Source organism: Chlorocebus sabaeus, chromosome 16 (genome assembly GCF_047675955.1).
Source record: "Chlorocebus sabaeus isolate Y175 chromosome 16, mChlSab1.0.hap1, whole genome shotgun sequence".
In the NCBI taxonomy this organism is placed as follows: domain Eukaryota; kingdom Metazoa; phylum Chordata; class Mammalia; order Primates; family Cercopithecidae; genus Chlorocebus; species Chlorocebus sabaeus.
The window spans coordinates 16,601,133-16,619,737 of NC_132919.1; the positions used below are offsets into that span (position 1 = coordinate 16,601,133).

At 46.7% G+C, this 18,605-nt stretch overlaps 1 protein-coding gene across 1 annotated transcript in view; it reads right to left on the bottom strand.

The window, feature by feature from the left end:
• Positions 1–712: 712 nt before the first annotated feature.
• ADORA2B (adenosine A2b receptor) overlaps positions 713–18,605 on the bottom strand; it is a 30,744-nt gene continuing 12,851 nt past the window's right edge. The window contains exon 2 of the mRNA XM_008010492.3: positions 713–1,763. Coding sequence (XP_008008683.3) covers positions 1,103–1,763 — 661 coding nt within the window. The 3' untranslated portion in view covers positions 713–1,102. The remainder of the gene's footprint in view (positions 1,764–18,605) is intronic.

Here is an 18,605-nt window from a genome sequence, read left to right on the forward strand (position 1 = left end):
TAAGCCATTCTCCTGCCTCAGCCTCCTGAGTAGCTGGGACTACAGGTGCCCACCACCACGCCTGGCTAATTTTTTTGTATACACACAGAGTTAAATTATTTTACTTAGTAAAATTTTCACACTTTGGGTTCCAAGAACTTAAACTTCAACTTTGGAGAGAAGCAAAATTCCCTACCTAGCTTTAGAAGGCAGAATTTGGTAGAGGAGGGATCCCATTTCACCAGTTTCTTCCCCACGGGTAGTTTTCTGTATATGGAAAGGAATGGAGCTTAAAATTACGTGATGAAAATTTGACTTATGAGAATATCATTTCCCTAAATTAATACAGCAGTTTTTTGATTGAATAATTATACTTTTTTTTTTTTGAGACGGAGTCTCACTCTGTTACCCAGGCTGGAGTGCAGTGATGCAATCTGGGCTCACTGCAGCCTCCACCTCCCAGATTCACGTGATTCTCCTGCCTGAGCCTCCCAAGTAGCTGGGACTACGGGCACGTGCCACCATACCTGGCTAATTTTTGTATTTTTTAGTAGAGATGGGGTTGCACCATATTGGACAGGCTGGTTTTGAACTCCTAACCTCATGATCCGCCCGCCTTGGCCTCCCAAAGTGCTGGGATTACAGGTGTGAGCCACCGCGCCCAGCCGAATAATTATACTTTTAATTTTTGAGATCACCTTCCTAGGAACAAGTATACATTTTTAGTACGGCCAACTTTTATTTTTCCATTGCCTCTAAGTTAAAAAATATTTGCATTATAATAGTTCACAGTGTTTCACAGTAAAATAGTTTCAGTAATTTTCCACCATAAACAAGGCAGACTTTTAAAAACAAAAGTGTCTCTTAGAATCCATTCAAGCTGTCAGCATCATCCACACAGTAAAAGCAGCTGAATAGATCATAAATATATTTGTCAACTCTTGGAGCCTACTAGTGACACAAACGTATTAGCTACATACGTGGTGGCTCCAGGGAAGTGCTCAAGAAAGGCAGTCCATGTCCTCGTGAGGTGTAGCTATCTTTCACAATGAGAATAAGCCAGCCGTGTCCTCTTTGTTTCCTGTGGATTTGTATCTTCTCGTGGAAGAGGTGAGAGCCTACATCATAGGCCCACACCGAGAGCAGGCTGTACCCCAGCCTGACCATTCCCACTCTTGACATCTGTTTGGCAGAGAAGATACCTGGAGATAATTTTGCGAAAAGTAGAGCGGAAGTCTCGGTTCCGGTAAGCATAGACAATGGGATTGACAACTGAATTGGCATGTGACAGAAGAATGGCCATGTTCATTGCCCACTTGGGCTTATTTTTACCCTGAGCTGGCTGGAAAAGAGTGACACAGTTAACAGCATGCACTGGTAGCCAGCACAGAGCAAAAATCCCCACAATCATGGCCAGTGACTTGGCTGCATGGATCTCCCGCTGGAGGGTAGTCCTCGAGTGGTCCATCAGCTCAGTGCGCTGAAGCTGCCTGCAGGCCACCATGAAGATCTTGATGTAGATCACCAGCATTATAAGCAGTGGCGGCAGAACACACCCAAAGAAATTGAAATACACCATGTAGCTCATGGGGACCACATTCTCAAAGAGACACTTCACAAGGCAGCAGCTTTCATTTGTGGTTCCATCCCAGGGTTCTGTGCAGTTGGTGGCACTGTCTTTACTGTTCCACCCCAGGAATGGAGTCAATCCGATGCCAAAGGCAAGGACCCAGAGGACAGCAATGACCCCTCTTGCTCGGGTCCCAGTGACCAAACTTTTATACCTGTTTAAAAGAACACCATCTGGTTATGGTCAGTTTATAGTGCTCTGCAACCACAATCCAAGACCCCACCTCCTCTTTATTTCCATGACCCTTTAACAACCTCTGAAGTTCACCTTCCAGGGCACTATGGCCTTTACCCTCAACAGTAAAGACATGCAAGCAGGGATGAGCAGCTTTGCTCTAGCAAACGCAATGAGATCTTCATTCTTGACTTAGTAACTCCTTTCTGTTTAGTGACAGAGGATGGCCAATGACAAGAGGTGGAGAAACCTTAAGGGGGTACTGTAAGTCCTCACTTAACGTCCTCAGTAGGTTCTCGCAAACTGTGACTTAAAGTATATGTCATAGGAAGTTAACTCTTGTTTGTGTTGTTATGTTTAGCCTAAAGCTGCCTCCTTACATATTTTAAATTCGGCCTAAAGGTCTCTCTGTACATCGTGGACTATAACAAGTGGGGGTGTAGACAGACTAACCTGCACTCATGCCAGTCCCCAACTTTTGACCAATCAGATGTGGCCAACTGTTTGAACCGTGTTCAAATAGGGTAAATGCTGAGCTATAACCAATCCAGCTGTTTCTGTACCTCACTTCCATTTTCTGTATGTCACTTTTCCTTCTTCTGTCCATCGCTTTCTTTTTCCTGTCCATAAATTATCTTCCACCACATGACTGCACTGGAGTCTCTGAGCCTACTCTGGCTCAGCAGGCTGCGCAATTTGTGAATCATTCCTTGCTCAATTAAGCTCTTTTAAATTGAATTCAGCCGAAGTTTTTCTTTTGACAGTATCAACTGTGGTAAAACTGGCTTTGTTATACAGTGCATCATTTTGCTTCAACTCACAGCTTCCAAGAACCGATCAACTTCCTATACTTCCTGATTACCTAGGTACCGCCCTCTGAGTCTAGGTCTTCCATAAGGTATTGTTCTAGGTCAGCAGTCCCCAACCTTTCTGGCACCAGGGACCAGTTTCATGGAAGACAGTGTTTCCACAGACCAGGGGTGGGGGTGATGCATCAGATTCTCATAAGGAGCGCACAACCTAGATCCCCTGCATGCGCAGTTCACAATAGGGTTCAGCTCCTGTGAGAATCGAATGCTGCCGACCTGACAGGAGGCAGAGCTCAGGCGGTAATGCTCGCCTGCCTGCTCACCTTCTGCCGTGTGGCCCAGTTCCTAACAGGCCACGGACCAGTACTAGTCTGCGGCCCAGGGGTTGAGGAACCCTGTTCTAGGTGCTTGAGATACGCCAGTGAACAGAGCACACAGAGAGTCCTACTAAATTTTAAGACTCAAGAGTCTAGCAGGGGTAAACATAATAAACAAATACAAGTTAGTAAACAGTATGGATATGTGTGTGGTATGAAAAATGAAAAAACAGTAAGAAAGATCAGGATGGGCAGGGCTGCAGTTTTTATTTAAAGAGGCCAACATCATGGATAACGTGACACTTGAACAAAGGCCTGAGGCAGTAAGCACTGGAGTCAGCACCATCTGTGGCTCCAGGCAAGGATCTTTCTGGCTTCCCACAAACACCACAAGAGATTTGCCTAGGACTATGGGCAGAATCATTTCTGAATACCTCTGCAGACTGCTGGAAAACAAGAGTCTGGCAATGCCCCTGTCTACTGAGAAATATTTGGGAAATAGCAAATATTAAAATTTTTTGGTCCTCTTTAAGCCATTAGATCAGGAGTTTGAGACCAGCCTGGGCAACACGGTGAAACTCCATCTCTACAAAAAAAGACAAAACTTAGCCGGGCAGGGTGGTGTGTATCTGTGGTTCCAGCTACTTGGGAGAATGAAGTGGGAGAGTCAGGATCACTTGTGCCCAGGAGGTTGAGGGTGCAGTCAGTTGTGATTGTGCCACTGCACTCCAGCCTGGGTAACACAGCAAGACCTAGTCTCAAAAAAACAAACAACAAAAACATGCTAGAAACCACTATTGGGGATACCAGTACAAAGGGACAAGGTCCTAGTCCTTAAGAGGTTGACCAGTATCCAGTTGAGGGATACGACATGTATCAGATAAGCAGGCTCTATGACAAGTGAGTTATGGGGCAAGAGAATGGGAGCAGCCACCTCTGCCTAACAGGTGACCAAGAAAAGAAGTGACCTTATAAGAGCAATATACCTAATATACCTTTTAGACATTTTGCTATAAACTAGTCTATCCATAGTTTATAGCAAAGGTATAAATTTTGTTATTAACAACTGGTCCATAATACATACGTAATGTATAAATGAACATAATCAATGTAATATATTAAGTAAATGAAATAAAAATCCTCTGTAATCTCTGGGAGAAAACTGGGAAATAATTTGACTGACATTACCTGAAAACTTGCCTATTTATTTCCTTTACCTGCAGTGTAAGACGTACACTTCCCAGCATGGCCACAGAGCCCTCCAGCCTCAGCTCCACACATCCAGTGTCTGCCATTCTTGACCAATGGCTCCCTCTGGCTCATGCTATTCTCAACATCAGACAAAAGCATGTGTTGCTCTTATAAGGTCCCTTCCTTTCTTGGTCACCTCTTAGGTAGAGGTGGCCACTCCCATTCTCCTGCCCCATAACTCACTTGTCATAGAGCTGGCTTATCTGATACCTGTGGTATCCCTCAACTGGAATGTCAGCCTCTTAAGGACTAGGACCTTGTCCCTTTGTATTGGTATCCCGAGGACCTAGCACAGTGCCCGGCACATAGTAGGTTCTTAACATGGCCATTACAGGCCAGGCATGGTGGCTCATGCCTGTAATCCCAGTACTTCAGGAGGTCGAGGTGGGTGCATCACTTGAGGTCAGGCATTTGAGACCAGCCTGGCCAACATGGTGAAACCACGTCTCTCCTAAAAATACAAAAATTAGCTAGGCATGGTGGTGGGCACCTGTAATCCCAGCTACTCAGGTGGCTGAGGAAGGAGAATTGCCTGAACCTGGGAGGCAGAGGATGCGGTGAGCCGAGATCACAACATTGCACTCCAACCTGGGCGACAGAGTGAGACTCCATCTCAAAAAAAAAAAAAAAAAGTGGCCATTACAAATACATTCATCATTTATTATCTGACTTTATTAAGCAGCTTTAAAGAAAGACTCTACTTACTAGGAATACTTGAAGTTGCGGCCTGGACAGGCAGAAGAACCAGTAGTTTGCTGAGGAAGTTAATTGAGGTCTTGCCTCATAATTTACAATGATCTCTAATCTTTTCTACTCCCTCTTAGCAACAGGCAGCTCAATCATGGGCCCCTGTACTACAGAGGACCTGCTGGGCTCAGTTTTTTCACTGAATTTTTCTTGGCCAGTGAATCCATCCGTTTCCCGCCTCATTCAGGAATGTAAAGCCTTCCTTAGAAAAAGTTGTTCTTTGCCATTGCCTCACTGGAGGTGTGAACAACACAATTAGTCCCTGCAGCATAGCAAGGAAGCCTCCCAAAGGCGGAGCACTAAGAATCACAGAACTTCAGGTCCATGAGGCAGCCCATGCAGCAGCCTGCGCTTACTCCTCCTTTGTTCACAGGACTAAGCTGTATCCAGTACAGCGGGTTAACAGGTCAGCTCTGGGGGATGAACTTATATCTGGGATAAGGAAATGATGGCACTTCCATTCTCATGACTGGTCTAGTGGATCCATGAAGTGGTTCTGGCCAGTGAGACATACAAGGACATCTGCTAGGGGACCTCCAGGAAAGATTTTACTTCCTGATGAAGAGAGAGGGACCCACGAGGAGGGCTCTGCCCCATGCCCATCCTTTTCTGCTTTTGATGCTCTTGTGGAAGGGTGTGATGCCCAGAGCTGCAGCAGCCACACTGTGACCACGAGGGACAAGCCTGGAGACAAAGCTGATGGCAAAGCAGAAGATAACAGTAGAGCTTGGATCCTTGATGACACCTTTGAACCACCTGACTAACCCTAGAACCATCATGGCTCCGTATTCTGGTTTCAAAAGATAATAAATGTTTTGGTTGCTGATAACGCTGTGAGGTACTCTGTTAACGCAGCCAAACTGGAGAGGACTTTTATCTTTCTAGTCCAATCTCTCTTATTTCACAAATAAGAAAACAAAGAAAAGAAAAACAAAGCTAATACACAAACCAAAGACCAGAAGCTAAATTAGTACTCAGAGGCCAGTGTTCCTTGCACTATGTCATGCTGCCTCTTTTTTTCCCAAAGCACTATTATATTTGGAGTAGCCGGTACACAGAGGTTCATTCATGGGAGTGGCTTCCCACGAGCATTCAGAACAACAACTGGAATCCACCCCATCTGAACTTCTCATAACTGCTGGATCCTACACATGTGCAAAACTGTCATGCCTGGTCTTGGATAAGGAAAAGCGGCTAATTCAATCAGTGGGGCAGCTGGTCACTGCCTTCTCTGTGAACCTCCATCACCACCTCTCTTCCCTGTTGGTTCATTAGCTCATTCGAAGAGTTTTTCGTTTGTACCACACATTCTGCCACACACTGGAAACACAATCACTGCCCTCGTGGAACATAAGCTAATAGGAAAGACATAAAATAAGTAAACATATAAATCTGAAACTATGAATTGGGATGGGTTCCGCCATACCAAAATGAATTGGATGTGCTCATAAGAAAAAAATGGAGGCCTGGATACAGGATGTCAGGAAGGCCTTTCAGGCAGAAAGCTAAAGGTTGAGGAGTGAGAAATTTGAAAAACAGAACATTCCAGGCAGAGGGAACAGCATGTGCTAATAAGGCTTTCATGCAGGAAAATGAGCTCAAGATGAGGCAGGGGCCAGTTCATAGGCACCGGGACCCATGGAAGACTTAAGCAGGGGATGGTACTGATTTATGTTGTAAAAAGGTCACCTGGTCAGAGTACGGAGACTGAATTTTAGGGGAGCCAGAAGAAAAGCAGAGAGATCAGCTAGGAAACTATTTCGGTAGTTGACTCGAGAAAACGTCGGCTTGGGCCAGGGTGACAGCAAAGATGATGGAAATGGATATACGCTGTGGAGGCAGAACCAACAGGTCTTGAAGATCGATGGGTGCAGGAAGATGAAGACTGGAGGATGATTCCTTAGGGTTTTCCCCCATGCGTGTGCATTTCCTGAAAGAGAGGATTAAAGGAAGAGTGGGATAAAGATCAAGAGAATGGTGGATGTGCTCGAACTGCTGAAAATGATCAGTAGTGAAGATGCAGGAAAAAGGGACAGATTATTATCATTATTGTATTTTATTTTTAATTATTTTTTTTGAGATGGAGTCTTGCACTGTCGCCAGGGCTGCAGTGCAACGGCGTGTCTTGGCTCACTGCAACCTCCGCCTCCTGGGTTCAAGCAATTATCCTGCCTCAGCCTCCTGAGTAGCTGGGACTACAGGCGCCCGCCACCATGCCTGGCTATTTTTTTTTTTTTTTTTTTTTTTTTTTTGTATTTTTAGTAGAGACGGGGTTTCACTGTGTTAGCCAGGATGGTCTCTATCTCCTGACCTCGTGATCCGCCCGCCTCAGCCTACCAAAGTGCTGGGGTTACAGGCGTGAGCCACCGCGCCCAGCCAAAGGGACAGATGATTAAAGGAGATAAGAATGGGAGGAGGTGGAGGATGCAGGGTCCTGGGCACGTGGGGAAGGACACTTCCTCAGCTGTAGTGGAAGGAAGGACAAGAACAGCACGAGTACACGGAGTGGGACAGTTGAGTCGTGAGAAGATGGGCCAGAATCTCCTTCGAGAACTGCTGTTACCTCAGAGAAGGGTGGAAAAAGTCATCAGTTGAGGCAGGGGAGGAACCACATGACCAAACCCCAAGTTTTGTTGACAGATACCTGCAGACCCTCCCCCAGGTGTCCGGACGGCTGGCACGGCTACCACCGCCTACACACCGCTCTTTGGGCAGCTCTGGGCTGTGGACCTCTCGCATCTCATCAAACTACACCTCCTAAGGTGAGAGCTGCTATCCTCAGTTTACAGATGTGGAAGCCACAAGGCTCAGAAAGGCTACCTCATGTGCCTGCTGCTGCTAAACTGCAGTCAGGACACAGACCTCGTCTAATCTGATTCCAATTTTGCCCCAAACGGCCGTTTTCCTGCATAGCAGTCTACAGCTCTTCCATGTTCATCTCACAAATTCCAGCTCCCTCCTCCGCCTGACCACACAGCCGTAAGTCAGCAGCTTGAAGACTTGAAGGAAGGGGTTTCTGCCACCCTCCTGGGAGGCAGTCCTCAAGGACAGCAAAAAGAGGCGTGCTGGAGGACATAACCAGACCCCTCAGCACCACCTCTGTAGGAAGTGGAGTGTTCTCTGCGATGTTACGGTATGTGTGTACAGTCACCTCGAAGTATGTACACACGGGGTTGGTTGCAGGACCCCCACGTATGCCAAAGTCCTCACATACTTAGGTTCCGCAGTTAGCAGCCCTCCGTATACGTGGGTTTCACATCCCAGGAATACTGCATTTTCAGTCATGTTTGGTTGAAAAAATCCAGTCCAAGTGGACCTGCGTAGTTCAAACCTGTGCTGTTCAAGGGTCAGCTGTGTTGGCTTTGGTCCGCAGTTCCTGGCACATAACTCCCATAGCCCTTGTTACTTCTCCCCAGACAGGCCATGATAACTAAAAATATATCTTCCTCTGTCTTTCTGTCTTGGAGCTGTCCATAAAGAAATTCTCTGACCTACCTGTTTGATTGTAAGACCCGCATTTCAGAAGGGGTCCTGCCCCTCCCCTAGAGGGAGCCGCACAGGGCAAGAAGCATCGGAACAGATAGGTTTTGCTGAGTTTCCCCATTCAGCCTGTCAGTCTGAGATCATGCCCTTTCCATCCACTCACATTTCCACCCGGTTGTCCATGCTTGAGTCATGTCTATCCAATGAAGAATCCAAAAAAGGGCTACGAGGAAATGGTACAGAGAGCTTCAGAACAGCCAAACACATGGACGTTCCTGAAGGGTGGTGCACCCAAGGAGGGCATGGAAACGCCACACTCCTCCTCACACCTCACCTTGTGTATCTCTTCATCTATGTCCTTTGTAATGTCATTAAAATTTTTTTTTTATATTTTTTTGAGACAGAATCTTGCTCTGCACTCCCAGGCTGGAGTGCAGTGGTACAGCTAAGGAAGTGTCCTTCCCCACGTGCCCTGGACCCTTCATCCTCCACCTCCTCCCATTCTTATCTTCTTTAATAATCTGTCCCTTTGGCCGGGCGCAATGGCTCACGCCTGTAATCCCAGCACTTTGGGAGGCCGAGGTAGGTGGATCACCTGAAGTCAGGAGTTCGAGACCAGCCTGGCCAAAGTGGTGAAGCCCTGTCTCCACTAAAAAAACAAAAATTAGCTGAGTGTGCTGGCGCATGCCTGTGATCCCAGCTACTCATGAGGCTGAAGCAGGAGAATTACTTGAACCCAAGAGGCAGGGGTTGCAGTGAGCTGAGATTGCACCATGGCACTCCAGCCTGGGCGACAGAGCAAGATTCCATCTCAAAAAAAAAAAAAAAAAAAAGGCAAGCAGGTGTCCCTGCACTGGGCAGGACACTGGAAGGAACGCCTGGGGACTCTGGCATCTCAGGAGGGCTCTGGTAACTGCCTGCCATCCTGCCATGCCTTCTCCTTTCCCACTTCCTGCTGGGCCTCCGTCCTCTCTCCAGGCCTGTCTCCCTCCCCAGCCCCACCCCTTGCTGCAGACTCTGCCTCCTTCCCTGCACTCCGAACACCCTCAGGTCTGCATGCGCGTGTCCATCTTCCCAAAACATTCCTGAAGAGCATGGGCCACGTCCTTCCATTCACCAGCCCGTGGCAGTCACTGCTCTGCTGCAGAGGTCACTGAGCACTGCAGTGAGGCCAGGGAAGCAGGACAGCCGCCCCAAGTGTAGAAGAGTGGATAACAGGCGACTGAAAAGTGAACACAGGAAACACAGGCAGCTTTATTATTCCAAACAAGGCAGAAACAATCCCAGCCTTTGCAGACCCACACAAAAGGGGGTTCTGGGAAAGTCCACACTCTGGGAAATGACTATGCCCCACCACTGTGTACGGAGCTGTGCTCTGATCCATCCATTCGCCTTATAAGGAGCTCATTAGCTAAGGAGATTGATAGAAAAACAGTCACATGGAGGGAATCAACAAAAGGAAACAGCGTGAACACTGAGGTTACGTAAGGAAACGAGGAACCGCCAAGGCCTGCATAACAAGCACTGGCCTATTTCTGAGGCAGGGTCTCCTCCTGCTCTGACTCTGTGGCCCTCAGCTCAAACCAGGCTTAGAAATCAATTCCTAGTTCTAAGGTGCTCCTAGTATAGATCAAGGGCAGCTACCTGGGGAGTGACATTGAGCCTGGCCAGTCCAGCCACAGGCTGGATGGAGCCTGAGCTTCCCATCAGAAACACTGGCCCCAGAACCCGCCTCCAGGTTGCTGCTGAGGCTTTTAACATAAGACGGAATGTGTACAAAGCACTTTATAAACGCAGATTGCTAAGTAAATGCACACAGAGTTCTACTGCCACTTATTAAAAGTGTTTCCTGTGTGTTTTAGGGACGTTTCTTCCCTTTATAGTCTATCTAGCTCACAAGTTTTAAATTCCTCTGAAATACATTTCTGCTATAAAGCAATATATACATTCTTAGAAAACCTCATGTTATCTTATTGCACATAATTAACAGGACTTCTGTGAAACATGAGGCTAGAGCAGACCACTCAAACCTACAAAACGTTGTCACTAGAGCACTAACAAAATCTTTTGGGCCACCCAGGCAGGCAGCTCAGTGGGGCGAGGCTGCCACCGTGGGTATTAAAACTGCACCAAAAGAGTCAAATAGAAAGCCTGGCAAACTTTAATTAGAGCAAGGCTGACAGGTGCCAAGACAGTGCAGATGAAAAAGGAGTTCTAGGCCGAGGCGGGTGGATCATGAAGTCAGGAGATCAAGACCATCCTGGCTAACACGGTGAAACCTCGTCTCTACTAAAAATACAAAAAATTAGCCGGGTGTGGTGGCGGGTGTCTGTAGTCCCAGCTACTCGGGAGGCTGAGGCAGGAGAATGGCGTGAACCTGGGAGGCGAAGCTTGCAGTGAGCCGAGATCGCACCACGGCACTCCAGCCTGGGCGACAGAGCAAGACTCTGTCTCAAAAAAAAAAAAAAAAGAAAAAGGAGTTCTGAGCCAGGGGGCTGTTACTAAGTGGGGCCTGGAGGCAGTGTAGCCTGCCACGGCCAAGACCCCAACAGGCTAGGATGTGGCTTTCTACGGGAGTGCCAGCTGCAGGTACTGGTTTTTTCTTGTTCCCAGGAGCCCACAGGGCTGACTGCAGCAGAGCAGTCAGAGGGCTTTTTCCTTTCCTGCTGAAGACTGTCATTCTCCTCCCCCTATTCCATCTCCTTTGCCTAGGCAAAATCACAGGTGAACTAAAGTAATGTCTCCATTACACCAACATCCTTCCCCTGCTCACCTGCCACGCATGAATTAATTCACAGTACAGAAGTTCACATGGAAGCAGAGTAGCTTATCTGCCCCTGAGCTCTCAGGGCAGCTCATGACCGCCCAGAGCACCTCTTCCGTGTACCTACCACATGACTGCATTTTCTGTCTCCACTAAAGGATGAGCTCCTCCGTGGAACAGACTCACAGCTGTATCCAAAACACCTAACACTGCCTGGCAAGCAAATGGTGAGAGAAAGCCTGAGTTTATAAGAAGGGAACAGAACCCCGCCTTCTTAATCAAAGAAATGTGTGGAACACCCACTTTTGGGACTTGAGAGTTCTAAATAAAGCAAGGTATCAAGTGCGTGAACACGGTTTCAGCTTCAGCTTACAAACCACTAGAGGCTGTCTATATAAGAGCGGATATTGTTATGACGAGTCTCTGAGCAGCCTCCCATTTTTCAGATCTCCCATGGGCCCAAACTATAAAACTTTTTCTGTTTGTTTGTTTGTTTTTGAGATGGAGTCTCACTCTGTCGCCCAGGCTGGAGTGCATCTGGGCTCACTGCAAGCTCCGCCTTCTGGGTTCACGCCATTCTCCAGTCTCAGACTCCTGAGTAGCTGAGACTACAGGCGCCGGCCGCCATGCCGGCTAATCTTTTGTATTTTTAGTAGAGACGGAGTTTCACTGTGTTAGCCTGGATGGTCTCAATCTCCTGACCTCGTGATTCGCCCACCTTGGCCCTCCCAAAGTGCTGGGATTACAGACGTGAGCCACTGCTCTCGGCCACATTTTTTTTTTTTTTAATATTCATCCGTTTTTCAGATTTCCTATGGTACCAAACTATAAAAGTTTTTTTTTTTTTAATATTCACGAACAGAAAAATAAATAGAAATTTTAATAGCACTATAGCAATTAAAAAAGTAAATTCACCTTTTTTTTTTTTTTGAGACGTAATCTTGCTCTTGTCACCCAGACTGGAATGAAAGTGCAGTGTCATGATCTCAGCTCACTGCAACCTCCACCTCCCAGGTTCAAGCAATTCTCCTGCCTCAGCCTCCTGAGTAGCTGGGATTACAGGCGCCCGCCACCACGCCTAGCTAATTTTTTTGTATTTTTAGTAGAGACGGGGTTTCACCATGCTGGCCAGGCTGGTCTCGAACTCCTGACCTCTGGTGATCCCCCCGCCTCAGCCTCCCAAAGTGCTGGTATTACAGGTGTGAGCCACCGCGCCCAGCCTAAAATTCATCATTTTAAACCTTCCCACAAAGAAAACTTTGGGCCCAGATGACTTCACTAATTAATACTACCAAACATTTAAGGAACAAATAAAATCATTCTTATACAAAAAAAAGAAAAAAAGTAGATACTATTCGATTTTACTTGTACAAAGTTCAGGTCTAGGAACGGGAAGCAGGCTTCTCTGCCATCTGTGTCCTGAGAGCAAACCACCTTGTCTCTGCAGACAGTCATAGCTGTAGCCAGGAGGCGAGTCTGAGGAAAGGAGAGCATCTGCCTGCCCACTGGATAGCAAGGTTTGGTCACCAGAGGTTACTTTCAGGCTGAGTCTTCCCAGGAGGCCCTGGCCCTGGACTGCTCTGGCTCCTGCGGGGTTCTCATCTACTCCAGCAAGTTCAGACATGTCTGAATTCCAGTGGTGGACCTGGCTGGGCCTGAGCTGAGCCCACCTGCCTTATGTGAAGGTGGTTGGGAGAGATGCCATTTGCCCTTCACAGTCACCTAAGAACAACAGATGAGCAATGCAGGTTGCAGTCAAGAAAGTTGGCAGCACTCCCAACCAGCTTGCTATGGCAATAAGAGGCAATTCAAGGTGGTCCACCAGTGATTCAACCAGTTGAGGTGAGGGTAGGGGCTAGAACCAGGTCTCGCAGAGTTCCCCCTTTGGGACTGGTGATTCTCATGCGCTGTTTTCATGGATCACATGGGACACAGAGACAGCCCAAAGCTGCTGGGCTCCAGACTCTGATCTCCTTCCCATAAAATAAGCAGCCCCTGAGACAAAGGGCTCCTGCCTGGAACCAGACCAAAAGAGAACAGGACAATCTGTCCTCTGCCCCAAAAGTGCCCCCCCATGGCTGGGGTCACGGAACACTGCCTCAGATGTGACATTAACTGTCAAAAGCATCAGCCACCATAAACACAAGCGACCGGTGAGAGGAGGACATGAGAAGGCACTTGGTTGATGTGGTGTCTGCCAGGTTTCTCCATCATAACGTTCCCATTTTAATTAGTAGGTATCTTGTGGTACGTGTTTGGGGACTGTAAGTATCTTACTCTTCATCAAACTCTCACCTATGAGTTTTAGCACCTACTGATGATTCTTGCCTGAATCAGTTCTTACTATGGCAGTCGTGAAATGGTGATTTGCTTAACTCAATCATTCCTTCTCATTAATTAGACGGCATTCTATTGTAAGCAAGAGTTCTTGTAATTCACTATTTTTTTTTAAAAAAAAAAACCTCCTACCTCTGTTTATTGCTAGGGCCCAGAAAAAATGATACACCAGTAGCAATGAGCAAATCTACTCAAATCTTGGTTTCTATATGCAATTCTCCACTAAAAGGAACCAAGGCTCTTTGGAAAATGGCTAGTAGTCAAACTGGAAACTATAACGTGAGCCTGGAATACCTTTCTATGCCAAAATATAAGAAAGTGCTCAAAAACAATGGGAACACTCAAACAGAAGTGGCCTTGTAGGCCCTCTGTCACTGGCTGACCTTGGGCATCAAAATAAATAACAGGGGCCAGGCGCGGTGGCTCACGCCTGTAATCCCAGCACTTTGGGAGGCTGAGGCGGGTGGATTGCCTGAGGTCAGAAGTCTGAGACCAGCCTGGCCAACACAGTGAAACCTCGTCTCTACTAAAAATACAAAACTTAGCCGGGCGTGGTGGCAGGCACCTGTACTCCCAGCTACTCAGGAGGCTGAGGCCAGAGAATCTCTTGAACCGGGGAGGCAGAGGTTGCGGTGAGCTGAGATCGCGCCACTGCACTCCAGCCTGGATGACAAGCGCATAACTCTGTCTCAAAAAAATTTTAAAAATTAAAATAAAATAAATAAATAACAGGAATGGATTATAACTCATTTAATGAAAATAAAATTCCGTAAGTCCATACTGACATTAATAAAATAAGGGCAAGAAGAAGCTAAAGCATGTCTTTACAGAAGAATGCAAACTGATAAATGTGGAAGCAATGAGGAAAAAAAGAAAATTACCAATTTTTGTTTTGTTTTGTTTTGTTTTGAGACGCAGTCTCGCTCTATTGCCCAGGTTGGAGTGCAATGGCGTGATCTCGCCTCACTGCAACCTCCGCCTCCCGGAACAATTCTCCTGCCTCAGCCTCCGAAGTAGCTGGGATTTCAGGTGCCCACCACCATGCTCAGCTAATTTTTGTATTTTTAGTAGAGACAGGGTTTCACCATGTTAGGCAGGATGGTCTTGAACTCCTGACCTCAAGTGATCCACCCGCCTCGGCCTCCCAAAGTGCTGGGATTACAGGCATGAGCCACTGCACCCGGCCTGAAAATTGCCATTTTCTAATCACTGTAGTTGCTGTGATTTGAATGTGTCTCCTGAAGTTCATGTGTTAGAAACTTAATCTCCAATGCAACAGTGCTGAGAGGTGTGACCTTTAAGAGGCGATCAGGTCATGAGAGCTCTGGCCTCAGGAATGAATTAATGTCACTATCATGGGAGTGGGTTCGTTATCTTGAGAGTGGGTCTGTTATAAACGCAAGTGCAGCCCTCTCTTGCTGGCTCATTCTCTCACCTCTCTTACCCTCTCACTTTCTGCCATGGGATGATGCAGCAAGAAGGCCCTCACCAGATGCTGGCACCTTAATATCAGACTTCCCAGCCTTCGTAACTGTGAGAATATATTTGTTTTCATTATAAATTACGCAGTCTGTGGTATTCTGTTATAACAGCATAGAATGGACTAAGACGATAGTAATAACTCATTCAGGCAAGAATCATCAATGGGGAAAACATACCCTTACAGTGAAGAACCCTGGCAGACACAACCTTCACCATGTGATCAGATTTATACCAACAATGGGAGAAACAGACATTGTGTCCCTCTTATTTGATGGACTGACTGAGGATGGAACATCACTCATGTAGAGAGTATTGCCACCAAAAAGGTTTAACCTGAATGTAACCATAAGGAAACAACCAAACTCAACTTGAGGGACATTTGGCAAAATCATCTGAACTCAACAATGTTCATTTTTTTTTTTTTTCGAGAAAAAGTCTCACTCTGTTGCCCAGGCTGAAGTGCAGTGGTACACTCATTATCATATTAGGGTGATGCAAAACTAATAGCTACTTTTGCCTTTTTTTTTTTTTTTTTTAGACGAAGTCTCACTCTGTCGCCCAGGATGGAGTGCAGTGGCACAATCTCCGCTCACTGCAAGCTCCATCTCCCAGGTTCACACCATTCTCCTGCCTCAGCCTCCTGAGTAGCTGGGACTACAGTCACCCCGGCTAATTTTTGTATTTTTAGTAGAGACGGGGTTTCACTGTGTCAGCCAGGATGGTCTTGATCTCCTGACCTTGTGAATCGCCCGCCTCAGCCTCCCAAAGTGCTGGGATTACAGGCATGAGCCACTGCGCCCGGCCAGTTTGTGCCTTTTTTTAATGGCAAAACAACAATTACTTTTGCACCAATCTAATAGCTCACTGTAACCTTGAACTCCTGGGCTCAACCAATCCTCCCACCTCAGCCTCCTGAATAGCTAGGACTACAGGCATGCACCACCACACTTGACTGATTTTCTTATTTTTCCTAGAGATGGAGCCTCACTGTGTTGCCCAGGCTAGTCTTGAACTTCTGGCCTCAAATCATCCTCCTGCTCGGCCTCCCATTACAAGTGTGAGCCACCGCGCCTGGATGAAAATATTAATGTCTTGAAAGACTAAAACAAACAAACAAAACACTGAGGAACTCTTTCAGATTAAAGGAACATATTAAATGCAAGCACGACCTTTTAATAGAACCCAGATTTTTTAAAAAGAACAACTATAAAGATATGATTGGATAACTGGGAACATCTGACTATAGACTGTGGTACCTATTACAATTTCTAAATGTGGCCAGGCACAGTGGCTCACGCCTGGAATCCCAACACTTTGGAAGGCCAAGACGAGTGGATCACCTGAGGTCAGGAGTTCACAGCCAGCCTGGCCAACATGGCAAAACTCCATCTCTACTAAAAATACAAAAATTAGCCGGGCATGGTGGCGTGCACCTGTAATCCCAGCTACTCGGGAGGCTGAGGCAAGAGAATCGCTTGAACCCAGGAAGTGGAGGTTGCAGTGAGCTGAGATGGCGCCATTGCACTCCAGCCTGGGTGACAGAGCAAGATTCTGTCTTAAAAAAAAGAAAAAAAAAAAAATCGGAATGTGATCATTGTGCCAGTGTATGTGTGTGAGACAGAAACCAAATGTAGCAAAATATTCATAATTTGTGAATGTAAGTGAAAGACATAGTAATGCACTGTATTACTTGTGCAACTTAAAAGTTGTGAAACAATGCACTGTTTCAGAATGACTCATTATTTCTGAAACCACAAACTTCGTTAGATGAGTCAGATACAAATATGTACTGTACTCATTTTGTAATTTTTTAAAAGTCCCTGCAATTAAAAAACTAGGTTGCTAAATGATTTCTGAAAATGCCAAATTTAGGAGGTATTTTGTCCCTCTGTAACACTGCTAACCATTCCCCTGCTGGTTTTGTAGTAAAGCCAGTCCAGCTTTTCTGCCTCTTCAGTTTCTCCTATCTCTCCTCTCAGGACACCCAATGCAGGATTCTTATCTTTAGGCGACAAGCTCATCGGTTCAGAGCTAATCCCACCCCCGAGTATACACACACACAGACACGTGTTCATACATTTGCATGCACACGCATACTGCCAACTCTTAAATATGTCACAAGCCAAGCCAGTGACTGGACAATGTATGGGGAATAATGAGAAAGTTTAAATGGGGAAGGGAAGAGGCAGCAGTAATGAACGGTGCAGGGCTCCCATAGAGCGGAGGAGTTGGCTCCAGAGCCAGCTGGAAGAACTAGCAGCCCCAAACTCCCCAAGACTCGATCACTACTGCATCTTTCAACCTGCAGGCACCTTAAACACAACCTAGGCAACACCTTCCCAAAGCCCCCCATCTTCAGGATGGCATCACCCAGGCAACTGGAAATCTGGGAGTCATCCTGGAGTCTTCCCTCTCCCTCATGTCCACATCCAACTGAGTCACCAAGTCCTCCTGAACCTGTCCCTGTGTGCCCTGTCTTCGAGCCAGAAGCACACGATTATGTGCTATCTATTAGATCCGCTTGCCAGTCACGCGCGCTGACTCATCACGGCTCCACGACTGCAGATCTCACGCACATCAGTTCCACTCAGCCTGGCCCTAACTACCCACATTTCTAGGTGTCGCTCACTGATCGTGGCTCCAGGGCCCATCCGTGGTTCTCAGGACTCTTTCCTACATGATTTCACCTGTGGCTCCTCTGCTCCAGACTGCTGAACTCCATGGCTGGCATCAAACATCAGCCTTCTCTGGTACAGAAATTGCGGTTCTACGAGTCTCCAGTATCTGCAGAGTCTGCCACCACCTCCATGGCCTCTGCCCTGGTCATGCTTTTTTCCTTCTCACCTGGATGGCAAGTGGCTACCCTGTATCATCTTGTCCCATCCATTCCTTCCTTCGCCTGTCCAGTGTCTTTTAAAATGCAAACCTGACCACATCAAACTCCAGATTAAAATCCTACCTTGGCATTCCAAGTTCCACCTAATTATCTCTCCTCACAAAATCACACTTTAATGACAGTAAAGGCACACAGGCTGGGTGCGGTGGCTCATGCCTGTAATCTTGGCACTTTGGGAGGCCGAGGCGGGTGGATCACCTGAGGTCAGGAGTTCGAGACCAGCCTGACCAGCATGGTGAAACCCCATCTCTACTAAAAACACAAAAATTAGCTGGGCATGGTGGTGGCATGTGCCTATAATCCCAGCTACTTGGGAGGCGGAGCCAAGAGAATCACTTGAACCCAGGAGACAGAGGTTGCAGTGAGCCAGGACTGCACCATTGCACTCCAGCCTGGTCAGTAAGAGAGAAACTCTGTCTCCAAAAAAACAAAACAAAACAAAAAACACAACACATAATCATCCTAAAAACAGAAGTAGAGGGTGATATCAGCAAACCAGAGATTTTGATAAGTTTCTAAAAACAGAAGGTGGACAGGATCATCAGCATGAACCATGGAGCCCTAAATTGGAAACATGGATGACCAGGATGAGAGGCTCCAGTCTAGCAAACAGCAGGGATCAGAATGGGATCAAGAAAAGAACAGAAAAAAATAAATAAATAAATAAAATTTTAAAAATAAATTAATTAATTAAAAAAAAAAGCACAGATATCGAGAGGAAGACAGCCTATGGGCC